This window comes from Hesperophylax consimilis, chromosome 19 (genome assembly GCF_061612785.1).
Source record: "Hesperophylax consimilis isolate HC1 chromosome 19, BYU_Hcon_1.0, whole genome shotgun sequence".
NCBI classification, from domain to species: domain Eukaryota; kingdom Metazoa; phylum Arthropoda; class Insecta; order Trichoptera; family Limnephilidae; genus Hesperophylax; species Hesperophylax consimilis.
This window is the reverse complement of record NC_142854.1, coordinates 553,193-568,463: the sequence shown is the minus strand read 5'-3', so window position 1 is coordinate 568,463 and position 15,271 is coordinate 553,193. Positions and strand designations below refer to the sequence as shown.

Here is a 15,271-nt window from a genome sequence, read left to right as displayed (position 1 = left end):
TTCTACGCTTTCTAACTTTGTCCTGATTTTCTATGTTTATTTGTTCTTGTTTTAAATTTTTGAGAAGTATTCATTGATCATAACACCCATTGTAGTCACTCATCTGTAAGCGCTTGCATACCGCTTCCTAACACCGTATGCGGGGACATTGAAGGTCTAACTTCACTTTAAATTGTAGAGCCGTTTATTCAAAAAAATTAGATTCTTGCGAGAACTCCGAAGGGGTGACCATAAGTCACCTATACCGGGGTGGGAAAGCGGTGGGTAACTTCAATGCACTCGTACCAGCCATCCAGTCTTCCTCTATTATGTTTTATACCCATAGACACAAATTGGATGACTACGCTTCTAACAATCTTTCAATGCTTCAAAAAAACTAAAGACAATATAATCAGCGAAAAATGTTGATTGTGCAATGATGGAGGACTTCGCCAGAAGAATTGAACCGACGACGCCGGGGTGGGAACTGGGACTGCCATCGACCAATCAAACTGATTAAAACCGTGTACCTATTACCAACGTTGTGTAATCTTATATTTGTCATTCGTTCGATGTGATCAAGATATTGAAATAATATCGCATTGATTGGCCATTCGTTAAAGATATTATTTGCATTTCTAAATGTTTTTTTGCAATATTTTCAAACCGGAACCGTTCTATTTGTGACAACCACTAAAAAATACAAACCTTGATAAAAAACATTCTAGTAGCGGGCAGATTAATGTTTCTACGTCGTTTGTTTGTTTGTTGCAGCTGCCCCGAGGATGTCAAACCGGCGCCGCGGATCATTTGGCAACCGACAGCACGTGCCGATTTGATAATTAAACTTACATTAAACCAAATAAGCTCACTTCGTCATCGAGGGACATTGTCCGATCTGCGCTTCCGTCGTTGCAATAGAATACATCACTAACTAATCATCGAGCTATTTCTTCACTGGAATTCCACACACTACTAACCGACCTGCATTCTCAAACTATATTTAGAAACTTCACACTGATAAATGGCGTTATTTGAATGTTTTGTGAACTTCTAGCTTCGCTTCCTCGTGTCTACTACACGCATCTCCACCTTCCCCTTTCTTACAATGTTTTCGTCAGCCTTCCCGTCTCCGGAACCCACCATGTTCAAAATAAGTTTTCAGTAGAATGTTAACGCCAAGTTAACGATTGAGGTGAAGTTAAAACAGGACTCACTACGATCAGTGAGAAACATCGAAGTCCGTAGAAAAGCAGGTTAAGAAGAAATTCCTTCAAGTGGGAAAGCGATAAATCGATTACTTAAATGAAATGTATTGTACCTCCATTGCGGTGGTCTCCATACTCCAAATCCTGTGATCCCTTGCACCTGTTTCCGTCGGCGTCATACAGAGTGGCCAGGGAGGCGTGGATGCTCCCGTTGCGCAGGGACCCGTGAAGACTTCCATTGCCGTGCCCCTGCAAGGAACCAGCTCCGGCCCCGTGCCCGTTGTGGAGGGAACCATTGCCGCGCCTGTCGGGCTGCTGCGACGCGCTTTCTGTCGTCGTGCTCGGGGTGGGCGCGTTTCGCGACAGGAGTCGCTGAATCTTATCACGCATCTCATGCGAACGACAAAATTCAAACGACAAAAAGTGCAACTTCTACTAATTTTATATTATATTTAATCCAATTTCTGTAGTCTTCGCACCAAAATCACGTCTAAAATAATCTCTCACAAAACTTAGTGTTAATGCACGCAGGTCGCAATCGATCACTGTTATTGTGTTGATTTCACTACTCTCGTTCCATGTTGAACATATCTGCAGTTACGTCTGGATGAAGTCGTTACGCGTCATGACGTCACTGACACAATATTGACGCTTTACATTGTCACTGACTTCTGCTATGATATCACGTTGAAATAATTAACACCGTTTTATCGATGTGACGTAATGTTGGTTCACACTTTAATTCCGCACTGGAAACTGAGAAAAACGCCAGAACGATAAGGAAAACAAATTAATGGTGTGCTATTTTTAATGCGTGATTTATTTTTTTTCAGAAGGGAACGTGGATACGAAATGTCGAGGATTTACTAACAAAATTTGAAACTATAAAATGTTACTAAACGGCTTGGCGAGGATTCGTGTTTAGAAGTTTAAATATAAGAGTATTTGGCAATGAAAAGTTTGTAGATTCTTTGGCATCGGAAAATTCATAAATGCAGTTTTAAAGAAAATTCTCAATTTATAATAAAAAAATTAGATAAAGCCGCCACTGAGAGATATGTGTAATTCCTTTAGAATAAATATATTATGATTTTTTATTACATTAATTGAAATTGTTGAAGTTAAGTAACAGAAGAAAAAAAATATATTACATATTTATATAAAACTGTAAATTATCAGATGGATATCTTAATGTTGATTCACTTTCACGTTCCTACCATTAACGTGAAAGTGAATCTGAAAACCTTGATCTAATGATCAAGGTTTTTTAGTACGAAATATTGTAACAATCGTACTATGGTTTCAGGCTACAATTCTGTTATAAATAGATAACGCACCATTGGTAACTCTTATGCCAAGTTAGCTGATGTTTTTTATTATGCCTCTATTAAAGTATAAAGCTGTACTCAATAAACACTTTAGCAGTGCGTATTTTAACGAAGTCACTGCGTAACAGTTTTTGTTTTTGTTTCTTCTGCATTTCTTTCACTAACTTTGTACTAATCTATATTATTTTGTCTTGTTTACTTATGTTTATTGTACTATGACTGTCAATAACTATATTGTACTATGACTGTCAATAACTATATTGTACTATGACTGTCAATTACTATATTTTACCATGATCGTCAATAATTATATTGCACTATGACCTTCAATAACTATATTGTACTATGACTGTCAATAACTATATTGTACTATGAACTATGACTGTCAGTAACTATATTGTACTATGACCGTTAATAACTATATTTCACCATGACTGTCAAGAACTATATTGTACTATGACTGTCTGTAACTATATTGTACTATGACCGTCAATATTTCACTATGACTGTCAAGAACTATATTGTACTATGACTGTCAATTACTGTATTGTACTACGACTGTCAATTACTATATTGTACTATGATCATCAATGACTATCGTGTTTGTAAATGGCACACTGAATAAATAACATAGCTCGTGTGAACATATTTAGTTAGATCATGAAATATTTGACGTTCCTGTCTGCAGAGGAAATGAAGACGGAAAGAATGCTAACTTTTACAAAACACCAAACAGACAACCGACTGAACGGCTTAACTTTTACATTCGCGTTTAACGATGCATGTACATATTATGGGCCAATAATAATAAAATGATAGATTTTTAATTTATTGATTATAGAGTAATAAATGTTTAATCTTTTCTGAAAGGCTGTAAAGTGATTATAGCAAGATGGTGAAGTAAGTGGGCACATCACACCAACTCCTGATAGTCTTATTATCTTAGTGACTGTGCAGTTTAGGATTGTTGCTAACGGAAGTGGCGCCTTCTGTTATTTTTTAAAAGAACCGTTGAAGTTTTCAAACAGTATCCCCGTTGAGAAAATGTTAAAGAGAATATTTACAAAACTTGGAATTTCTCAGTTTCAAAAAATTTTACACAATTGAGCATTTTTATCTGCTCCGAAAATTCTTTTTATTTGCTATTCGCTAAAAGTCCAACCGACCACTGCGTTAAATCTTCAAACAGTCCAACTGTATACATCTATCTATCTATTTATATAAGAAGAGTGTCTATAGCGGGCGGCGTGGGTTAGATTTTTATACAAATCTACAGTTTTATTTCAAGGTTGATGAAAGTTTCCACACTTGACCTTGAAAACAAGAGGAATCTGATTACAAAAAACTGTGTCAATCCCGGGCAACGACGGGGACTTCAGCTAGTCTACCAATCTATAATACCGAACGGTCGGTAGCTGAGTTGACATCGCGTTTGGGTCCCACCCAGGCGTAGTGTGTTCAATTCCTCGGCTCGCTAAGTTCTCCATCACAAAACAAGCAACATTTTCCCCTTTGGTAGTAGGAGATTTTCAAATATTGTCAGGTTATTCGTAACCCGGGAATGTTTGTCTTTCTTTTGAAAAAAATAAATAATAATATTACGTCTGTGGTGGACGGCCTGGCTTTGATTTTATACAAGTTTGCAGTGTAATGCCGAGATTGATGAAATTTTGTACACTTGACCTTCAAAAGAAGAGAAGGTCACTATCTACTTGAGATTTCTAAAAACCATCCCGTCCCCTCTTCACGTGGTTTAAGATTTTCATGGCCAAAAGTATTATCGTGATGTATTTTTGGGGTATTATGCCGTGATGTGCTACCTCCTTAGCTAACGTTGGCGATGTGTAATAGAATTTTGATACCTGTTAATGACATTTTGCACACTTGACGTTCAAAATAAGTGGAAAATTACTGTATGCAAAACTGAAAATTCTGCGTAAAGCCCGGGTAACGCCGGGGACCTCAGCTATCGCAATATAAAAGGAACTCTCAGTATCACTCTGACGGGAGACAAAAATATTTTAAAATGACCATATTTACAGACTATCTCTGTTTGCTTTCAACATAACCTCACATCATTCTCAAGGATGCTATAGTTCCACTAGCACCAGCAAAATGAGTGGAAACTCTCGTGGTTACGTAAACAAATAATGGTCTCCATAAGATTAAATTCTACCCTTCGACAAGTTGTTTGTAAATTCTTTCTGTTTTGTAGCCACAACAATCCTTGATAACTAAGTCCTTTCGATTTATGATCCGGAAAAATCTAAGAAATCGTCTCCAGGGAACAAAACCATTTACTTGAGATGTGAGGCGAACGAAAACAGCAGTCAGAAATAAGTTGGTATTGAGTAGTAAGTCTAGTAGTAGGAGTAGTCACTGGCCCTCGACTTACTGGACTGAAACTGTTCTCTTGGCAGACGACAAGTAAATATTTCTTGTTGGTCGACCTACATTTTAATTTATTTTTACTTCATTAGTGGATACATATTATGCGATATTAGACATGACGAATGGACATTTGTCGGGGAATAACAACGGATTTACATAGCAAGCATTTAGTAGGTATACAAGGTGTAACGAGATGTACCAGACACCGTTTAAAAACGTAACACCGACTCCTAAGCTAATTTGAAGACAAAATGCACGGAGAAAAAGACTATTGCCTATTTATTAAGAATATCTTCAAATTATTGGTAATTTCGGTTAAAAACGAGATTACCGTCCTTACGAATGAATTGACAGGTTTCCTGGTACACTTTTGGTAAAGAATATATTATCATGATGTCGGAACATGTGTTGAAATTACATGAAACTCTGAACACATAAAAATCCAAATACTTTTGCATTTCGTCATGATTTTCAGGGCGATTTGTCTTGGTAACGAAATGCAAAAAAAACTCTGTTAAATGTTGTCACTGGTCACTAAGTCAAGTACCTACCAAGTACGTGATAGAAATGAAACAGACCATGACGGAATGCAAAAAAACTCTATGAAATGTCTTCACTCAGTCTAGTACGCTCCATAACTCGTGATAGAAATGACCGAGTTAAAATCAATTGTGTAGAACGGAAATTTTAGAGTGAACATGCAAAAAATGAATCTAGAGTTTTAGAGTGTTACCACTTTAATCAGGTAAATCAGTTTTATAGAATCCTGACCTGAACTTAAGTTGAATTAAAAAGCCAAGGGAAGAGATGCAATAGGGAATCTGGAAGATCTAAATAACTTTGACCTTACAATAAAGAAATCGGGACGACTTGACCTCTATTATGTCCTTCAGACATTCGTATTGATGTGTTCTTCTAGTAAACATGGATGAATGACCAGAAACTACGCTATAATATTTAGCGTTGTGCTTTTCTAACAAACTGTTTGCAATAAATAACAATAGTAAGGTTGACATTGTGGGTATTATGAGGTTGGCATTGTTTCCTAATCGGAATTAGCGAGCACTTGGAACTTTTATCAGTAGCCGTAGATATGACTCACAGTTGTAATATATTCCTGCCACTGACAACTTTGCTGTAACACAAGAGTCCCAACGACCGAAAGCCAGTGGTAGTAGTACCATGTCAGATGACATCCCCACTTGCAGTATATTGTGGACTGAATATGGTATGTAGAAAATAAACCCGTTATGTTCCATTTACAAACTTTTTTATGGTTTCACGGAGAAAAATCATTATTACTAATTTATTAAAAAATACTCTTAAAATTATTAAGAGTATTTTATAAATTAATAATCCGGTTAGTAACGGAAATGTAGGCCGTTTCGGGATAAAGTTTTAGTATATATCTAAATGCGTGTTCATGCACCAGCTTTTACCTTGATAATACATAATGACTAAATGCGGAAATATTAGGATTTTTATGAACACGTGTTCCGACATCTAGATAAAACATTCGTATTTTACTAAAAGTTTATTAGGAAACCTGTCAATTCACTCGTTAACAGCCTGCAAAACCATTCTTAACCGGATAACGAATAATTTGAAGAGATTCTACCAATATTCAATATTAGTAAGTATTTTTTTTCAGTGAGATATTAAAAGTTAAAGAAATAAGTGTTTTAATTTAAGTAAATTGTAAGGTTAATTTTATTTTAAACGCTTTAATGCGAAACTTAATGCTAAATCACTATTTTCGATTAATCTTATAACGAATTGGTTTTCATTATGAATACCAAAAATATATGCTTTAGATAAATTGAAGGTTTTCCTATCGCTTCCCTTGAGTAGAATACAAATAAAAAATTAATTACTCAAGAAAAAATATAAATGTAAACTTTTTTCAATAGAAATGTATGAACGCATAAAAGGAACAACTTAAAAAAATACAAAATTATATCTAAGATTATCTGTGACAGTTTCGCTTGATTAACTTTTTTCCTCTCTTATAAAATTATTTACAAAATAAATAAAAATCACTCTTGTGCTTGAACTCGAGCGTTTCTAGACTCCGTTTGTCAAGCGATTTTAATGCCTATTACCCATATTCTGACAATATGAGGCATTCCAAGAATACACAAATTTTTGGCTCGTAGCTTCCTCTTAAGGGTGGGTGTAGTGGAAAATATCAATATCTCCTATGGTATTGTAAGATTTGCAGATATGTCCGAGTAACGAATTTAGTGCGTATTTCAATTTGAAGTATTGTATTATAAAAGGTATCCGATCTGAGTTGAGTTTGGATTTACCAGGGCGATACTACAAGTATCTACCCCTCTGGAACGTGCCGTCAATATACAATCTATAAAATAGTACGCCGATGCTGTTTGACAAAATATTCAATATTTCATTAGAGGGGAGAAAGTAATATAAAAGGAAATGAAACTCAGAATAACAAAGGAGTACTCTTCTGAAAATAAATTATTCTACAAGAATAAAACAATAAACCAACCAACCAACACGTCATTTCTCCGCAAAGGAGAGCAGATATATAACAACAAATACTATAATTTCGGTTGTTTGTGTGTCTGTCTGTTTGTCTGTCTGTGTATCACTCGTTCAATGATTTGCATTGAATTAAAGTGTTCTTTTAAAAATTATAACGTGCGAAGAATTCAGACAAGCGATTACCTACCTATAAAATAATAATGTTTTTCGCCAGACATTATTTTAATGAGTATTTCTTTTGTTTAATTTATTAGAGTTAATCACAGATATATGGGTTAATCTTGACAAGTAACATCAGATTTTCAGTTTTTTTCTTTCAAGAAAGCCTTATCAAAATACTTATTTCGGTTGTAACTCTGGTTCAAATTGCTTTGAATTTAGGCGTCAGTTTTAAAATTGGAACTGACTAAGTCAAGAATTCAGATAATATTCAGACAATATGATGTGCCTACAATATTTTTAAACAGAAAATTATTCTAATTGTTATTTTCAAAAGTGAAACTGATTTAGGTATATAGAATTCAGAATATTTCATGATTTTTCACGGGTATAAGAACATTATTGTCTTGCAATATTCTTATGGGATCAAATCGATTGGATGTTTGGATTTATACCAAGAATGACATTTATTTCTAAAAACTTATAATTTTGTTGAGGAAATGCGAAACTTTAGAAAATTATAAAAATAAATATGTAAATACAAATACTATTCAGTGAAACTCGCATTTGTTTACGACCGTATATATAAATTAGAAGAAATGCCAAAATAAATTGCGAGTCAGGTTGAGTAACCGACGTGTTGTCGACAAACCAATATTACGATTTTGTACAATATAACATTTTTTTAAAGAAAGACAAACATTTTCTGGTTTTCAACGCGAAAATATACAGAATTTCATGAACACGTGACATCCTGATAATATATTTGGAACTTACTAAATTCGATAGGCCTGAAATCCCATTTTTAACCGGATTACCAATAATTTGGAGAGATTGTTAATAAATTAGCAATACTCATTTTTCTCCGTGCATAGCGGGTCACGTGATAGGCACTTGTTCCAGCAGTACCGTACAGACGACGAAGAAAGCGAATCACGTGATCTGTTGCGTCGTGGGGCAGTGTGATCAGTGGCGGCGTGAGAAAAAAAGACTTTTTGTTGTTTTTTATTGAAAAACAGGTCACTTTCCACTTGAGAGAAATAAAAAAACTTCAACCACAACAGTTTTGTGTAGGAAACGAACATTTTCCGCCTCTATTCGCTCAACTATGGGAGCATTGAAATGTTTAATAGCGCTATTCAATACTTTCGTTATTCCTTCAGTCGCTGCCCTTTTAAATAAAATGGATTTCCATTTGGTTGACTCTTGTGTATTTGTTTAGAAATGTGTATTGCGACTAATTGGGTGTCTTCTTAAAATACATCGGTTGATATTTGAGCTGCTAATCAAATTTTATTTATGTCGTTTATTTTGGTCTCACAAATCTAAACGATGTAAATCAAAAATGTGGTTTTTAAGCAGTTTTAAGCAATGGTATTACAATAGATCTAAAATTGTTATTGTCTCACAAAATTAAGATGAAATGTGTCAAATAAGAAACACTCTCATGTTTCCAGTTAATTCTTAATTCTAACGTTCTTCACAAAAAATATATATGTATGAACGAAATAAACGATAGGACCGAGCGGCGTTTTCCTATTAAAATATTGCGTCAAATACTACCTAGACTAAATTACAAGCATTAGCTTTTAATTGTGTTTACCGAGTAATTAAACACTTTCTCATCGCACACGAGAGGGCATTTTGACACTTCTTTGAAGCAATTTACTTATAGGTAGCACATGACATTATGCGATGCGTTACAGTTTAGTACTAAAACTACCAAATCGAAAGCACTACAATTGACGTACTTTTTGCTTGCCACTTTGTGATTTCTGAAGCGCGTCTATATATATTGTAACTTGCTCTAAACCAGCGGTCGGGGAACTTTTTTAACCATTACCCCAAAATTTTTTGCGTAAGTCGATATTATCCCTTCCTCCCATTTTGATAAAAGTCAATGTGTATTTAAATAAACATTATTTATTGAATTAATTTACACGGAAAATAAAGAGAAAAAGTTACATGAAATAGTAAGTATGTAGACAAACAAAATAAAATTCTCAAATTGGATCAAACAAAAATTGAGACTTTCAGGTTTCCCTTTCAGTTTTTGGAGAAATGATGTTGTTTCATGTTTGATAAAATTACTTAAAAAATAGGACTTTTTGATGTAAGAGCAATTTGAATACAGTCTTCGTTTACTCGATTTCTGTTCTTCGTTTTTATGTTCATTAGAGTGGAAAAGCCTTGTTTACAAAGATAGGTTGTTGCAAATGGCAGCAACTTTTTTACCCCCTCCTCATGTGCAATTTTGAAAGCCTTCGTAGCTTTTGACATCCAAAAAGACGACAGATTGGCTTTGCTCTAAAATTGAATGCGTACTTCAGTATTAGATCGAAGTTCAAGTATTTTTTCTGCTAAACCCGGAGGTTCTTCTGGTACTATGTTAGCAATTTCACATTTAAAAGGATCTACAACCCAATTGAAAGTATGTATATCAAGATCTGGAAAGTAGTCAGAGAACCGCTCTCTGAGTTTGGTAAGATGTTTTATAACTGTATCCTTGATGTCATCAAAAGTAATAATTTCAGTCTTCCAAAAACAGCTAACTTTGAAAAAGAAGCTATCTTGTTCTGTTCTGCTTTCTGTCTCCAATATTGAAGCTTTAATCCAAACGCTGAGTGAGGTATTTTGCTGGCTAAAAATACTAACACGTTTATGAAATAGCAAACTAGAAAATTTTCCTTATTACCCTAAAAAAAATATTTTTACCTAATTTGGGGTAATTTACCCCGGTTCCTCGACCGCTGCTCTAAACTAACTAAAGTGTACTAGGACGTCAATGGTTTTATTTAACTAAGAAAATGGCGCTAGTATCCAAAGCTTTTCAAATATAATATATGAAGCAGAGATATTTATTGCATGATACGAATATATGACGATTTAATCTCGGTAATTGTTGTCCCTGAACAGGTTTCATTTAAAACTGCGACACACCTATTGCGGGAGGTGTGAGACGAGTACCTACAAGATAACAGTTTAGATTTCTGCAAAGGTAAATATTGCACGTAGTTGTTATCTTGTAGTCTTCAGTTAAATTACTGGAACTAACGATAATAAAACACACATATATGGATAATATAACTTAGACCGCGAGTGCTTTTTATTGCGGAGAAGCGAACAAATAATTATATGACTTGAATATTCTGGGAATCTATCAATTTATGCAAACAAATAAAAACCAAGTTTCTTTTAGTTCTATTAAAAGAGAAATACAAATATTTTCCTACAAGGAAAGGACTAATTAGCAATGACGTTACAATACATCTAGACTTGCTATTGACTCACAAACTCAATGTAAAATGTGAGAAGTAAGAAACACTCTTATGTTTTCAGTAAATTCTTAATTGAAGCATTGTTCATATTAGATAAAGACAGACATGCAAATAATGTGTGCTCATGAAAGAAACGATAGCGGGCGGCATTTTTCGTATTTGCGTCGAATACTACATTATCTGAGATAACAGAATACGCTTACTCGCTTTCACTATAAAACTACCACGGAATACTGTATATGAAACGACCTACTGCTATTAGGTTGTCCTTATACTTATGTGTTGCTACGCTATCTCACTTTTTTCAGGAATCAATGGAAGTAATTATATTTTATAATAATAAAATAATTTGTGTGTATTTACGAATGAAATTTCATTTCTCGGCTTTTACTTGTGTTTGCCAAGTAATGAAAACATTTTCAGGACATTTTGGCACGTTTTTAATGCAATCACACGACCTTACGTGACGCTTGGCAGTTTAGTACTAAAACAACGAAATCGAAAGCTTTGGGATTTCTACAGGGTGTCTATATTGTAACGTCATTGGTTACTAGTATGTTAATCTAAGGTGCTTCCGAAGAGCAAGAATTAGAATTAGAATTACGATTTAAACTTATTTGACTGAACTATTTCGCCAAAATTCCAAAGCGAGCTGGTTGAACGCCCTACAAATAGACTGATGTAAACAGTGTACATGTACACGTACCTACACTGTACAAGTACAAGTCTCCCAATGCCAGCAGGCGGGGGGGGGGGGTGGCCCACGTGGTCCGTGACTTGGGGGAGCGCGCCAAAATATATTACCTCATCGGTCTACTGTCTCCGACTATACCGTCTGCTCAGTATACTGTCTATACTCTTTTATACTCTTAGGCCCAGTTTTTTCGCACAAATTCATCAAATGACATTTTGTTTTTTTGAAATTTAAAAGGTCCCCATTGAACGCCGATTCTGGGTATGTTCCAGCTTTCTACCAAATTGTAATAAGGTGACAAGCTTAACAACGTGATAGTACTGATAGTAGTCAAAAACTGAAACGAACTTAGAATCGGAATTTAGGGGGACCTTTCAACTGTAAAAAAAATGGCGCCGAAGACCATTTGATGACAATGTTCTTTAAATTTGAGTTTCTATGGAACATCCCGACCTTATTATCTAATGTATGTATACCGTCTACTCTAAAGAACTAAAGTCGCTGCGTAATGTTTATAAATCAATACTAACCTCTTTTTCTCATTGTACATTATTTGACTTAATCTTACAATTGTTTATGTTAGGTTCTGTCAAATATAATCACCATTTAGAATACTACTTTCGGTTGTTGGTGCATGGCTAAGTTGGTAAGTAATGTGAAATACTGCTGCGTAATGCGTAGCATTGTACAAGTTCAGTAAACTTTTCTTTAAAATATCGGAACTACTAACCATGTCAGACAAGCGATAATGTACCAACATTATTTTGTGAATTCATAATTCTTTATTATTGTAGAAAGCAATCACTTTGTGGTTTGACATATTTAATAAAATAAAATACTTTTTTGTTTTAAAACCACGATATTTATTAATTTAAGAACCGACCGGTTTCGCTTTACTTAAGCATCATCAGGGTACAAATTAATACTAGTATTAATTTGTACCCTGATGATGCTTAAGTAAAGCGAAACCGGTCGGTTCTTAAATTAATAAATATCGTGGTTTTAAAACAAAAAAGTATTTTATTTTATTTCATAATTCTTTATTCGAAATGCGTTTTTTTTTCAAATAGACGAATTAATAGAGTACGTAATACGTGGTTTCATTGAACTAGGTCCAGTGGACATACTATAGCGGCCCGTTCATATTTCTTTGAATGACAATCCTTTACATAAGCGGCGCTTGTTCGATTAGTATGAATATAACGTGTTTTGTATGTTTAAATAATATCATTGGATATATGTCGTCATTTTTCAAATTTACTAACATCCGATAAGATGGTTTGAAAGGGAGATATGTTAGAGGGAGAGCTTATATTAAAAACGAAAATTGTGAACAATTTTAATAAAACATGACTCAGGGCAAAATTCTCTCTACAGATACTTAAATTGCATAAAGATACCCTGTAAATTTGACATATTAAATGTGTTTTTAATATTTTTTCTAAGGAATTTCATATAATTACCGTTTTAGTTCTATACATGTATAGATATTATGTATCTTTATATAAAATATTTATCTTTTAGGAACTTAAAAACTTTCGTTAGTAGAAATTCAGAATGCGGGGATTTATCAATAAGTTCGTTCTAAAAACTTTGCAAATTGTCACGTAGGCACGTTGATAAGTAGGTACCACTAAAATATAGGTGCGGAAAAGGCAATAATTTATTAATTCTTGAGAGTTAAATGAATGTTTCAAAGCTCATGATAGAAATAATGCGGTGAAGTGAAAATAGTTGTGTTCTACCTACAGCTTTGAGATTCTGGGTATTTCAGTTGTTATTGGGTTCGTATTGAGATCTGACTCATAATACTCACTCCTGGATAATAAACAGAAAAACTGACGTAATAAAAAAACACATACGTAAGATTCTGAAATTCAAAAATACTAAATTGTTATTTTCAGTATGAATTTATGTTGCCGTTCTTACAATAGTTAGTGGTGTAATGTTCAGCATTGTTCAGTTGCCTCCCAAGATGTTGATCGGGGTTTGATTCTCGGACGTGACTACCTTTTTATTTTTATTTTTTATTTATTAAAAAAAAAAACATAAGATATGTTTTGAGTTTTTCACTGCCAAAAGTATCATAGTGTTTTTTGGGATATTATGCCGTGTGTCCTCCTTTAGCTTTCGGATAGCATTACAAAATCAAAAAAATACGTGTGTATATTTAAAAACCTGAAAAGAGCTGTGTAATCTTTCAGCTCTACAAATATTACAATTATTTTATATCCCGTGATTTTTCACGTGTCTGCGCTAGTAATAGTTTTATTAGTATACTTCCAGTGAATTGTTTGAATGCTTTAAACACGCAGTTCGGCAGTACATAATATGTATGGCTAGTGTTGAGTCGCATTATTCGAATGCCGCAAAACACACGTATATTTGAATATTGAAGCAGCCGACAGCCGCGGAAATCTAAAAACGTATTTTCAACGAAACTTCGTATTTTTCAAATGCGTGCAAAACCGCTTATCAAATAATAATCCTGTTAGATGACGTCACATAAAGCAAACAGAAAACCACGTACAATGGGTACCATTGCATTTATGCAATCTGTTTTTACAATTTGCAGAATAAAACATATAGTATGTATTTCTCAAAATACGGTTTCTCACATTTTCACAGCTTTTTTGTGACGAATTACTATTTCAACGAAATGGAAAAAGTTGTCGAATTCCGCCTCACATATAATAGTTACTACTAATTACTACAAGAAACAACTATTTATGTCGGAGGAGATGGTAAAAGATGCTAGAAGCTATGCAGAAAGTTCAGTTTGAAGGTTAGGAAATACGAATACATTATTGAAATAACGCAAACTAACAATACAATACAATAAAACTCGTTGTTTTCATTAGTAATTATGTTGTAATCAAGTGTAATTTTTATTTTAAATTGCGTGCGTGGGCGGAATTCAACAATTTCATAACTTCTAATACCATTCAGAATTAAAACGTTGCTTGAAAGGACTTTAACCGTGCTTTTTGATCAGATCTGAATAAAAATACATCCCCTTCTTTTTCTTCCCCTCCCCATACCCCAATTGGGGATGTCATAGTCTCACTGGCTCCGGTTAGCAGGGAGCATGTAGGACTCTTGTGCGTTATTCACATAAAAAAGATACTGAGTTCTTTGATTGACCACTCCGATGGCATCCAACCCCCGATGGAAAGGCACCAGAAGAAGAGAAAGGTTACTGATTTAGTAATTTGTAAATTAACGTTTTGAGTTAAGTGATGTTTGCACCAACTCAGAAGGCCAATTTAACAATGCCAACAACATCGTGGCGGACGTGCTTTAATTTTTTACTATTCCTCTGTAAATACTTTTGGACGAATATACACGTTGAAGATAAAGTCTTCATTATTACAGAACTACACACTTTACTGTGCAGGCGTTCAAAATGTGAATTAATTTTGTTTTAAAATCCAATATATTATTTCGTATCCACATTTCTACAATAGATAGCGGTATAGATAACTGTTTCAACTAAAGTGTTTCGTAGAAGTTTTATTAATTTGAAAAGAAAAATCAAACGTTAAAAACTGCACATTTTATTTTTTTCTAATTATTTAAACAAAATCACGAAGTTTTTTTAAAATTCACAAAGTAATTTATTTACCACTAAGTTAGTAACATTAAGCGCGTATACAGGCGGTATCGGTGCGTCGCGGCGCGGTGCGGGCGACGGACTGAGCAGTACTGTGGAGGTAGAGGTGTATT

At 34.3% G+C, this 15,271-nt stretch overlaps 1 protein-coding gene across 2 annotated transcripts in view; it reads right to left on the bottom strand.

The window, feature by feature from the left end:
• LOC149414601 (b(0,+)-type amino acid transporter 1-like) overlaps positions 1-15,271 on the bottom strand; it is a 95,058-nt gene that overhangs the window by 53,325 nt on the left and 26,462 nt on the right. Inside the window, exons 1-2 of one of the 2 annotated variants that reach the window (XM_089643430.1) lie at positions 15,171-15,232; positions 1,301-1,943 (exon numbers count right to left, since the gene is read on the bottom strand). The exons of the other annotated variant lie outside the window; for it this stretch is intronic. Coding sequence (XP_089499556.1) covers positions 1,301-1,577 — 277 coding nt within the window. The 5' untranslated portion in view covers positions 1,578-1,943; positions 15,171-15,232. Of the gene's footprint in view, positions 1-1,300; positions 1,944-15,170; positions 15,233-15,271 lie in introns of those variants that run through there. 2 annotated transcript variants of the gene reach the window in all.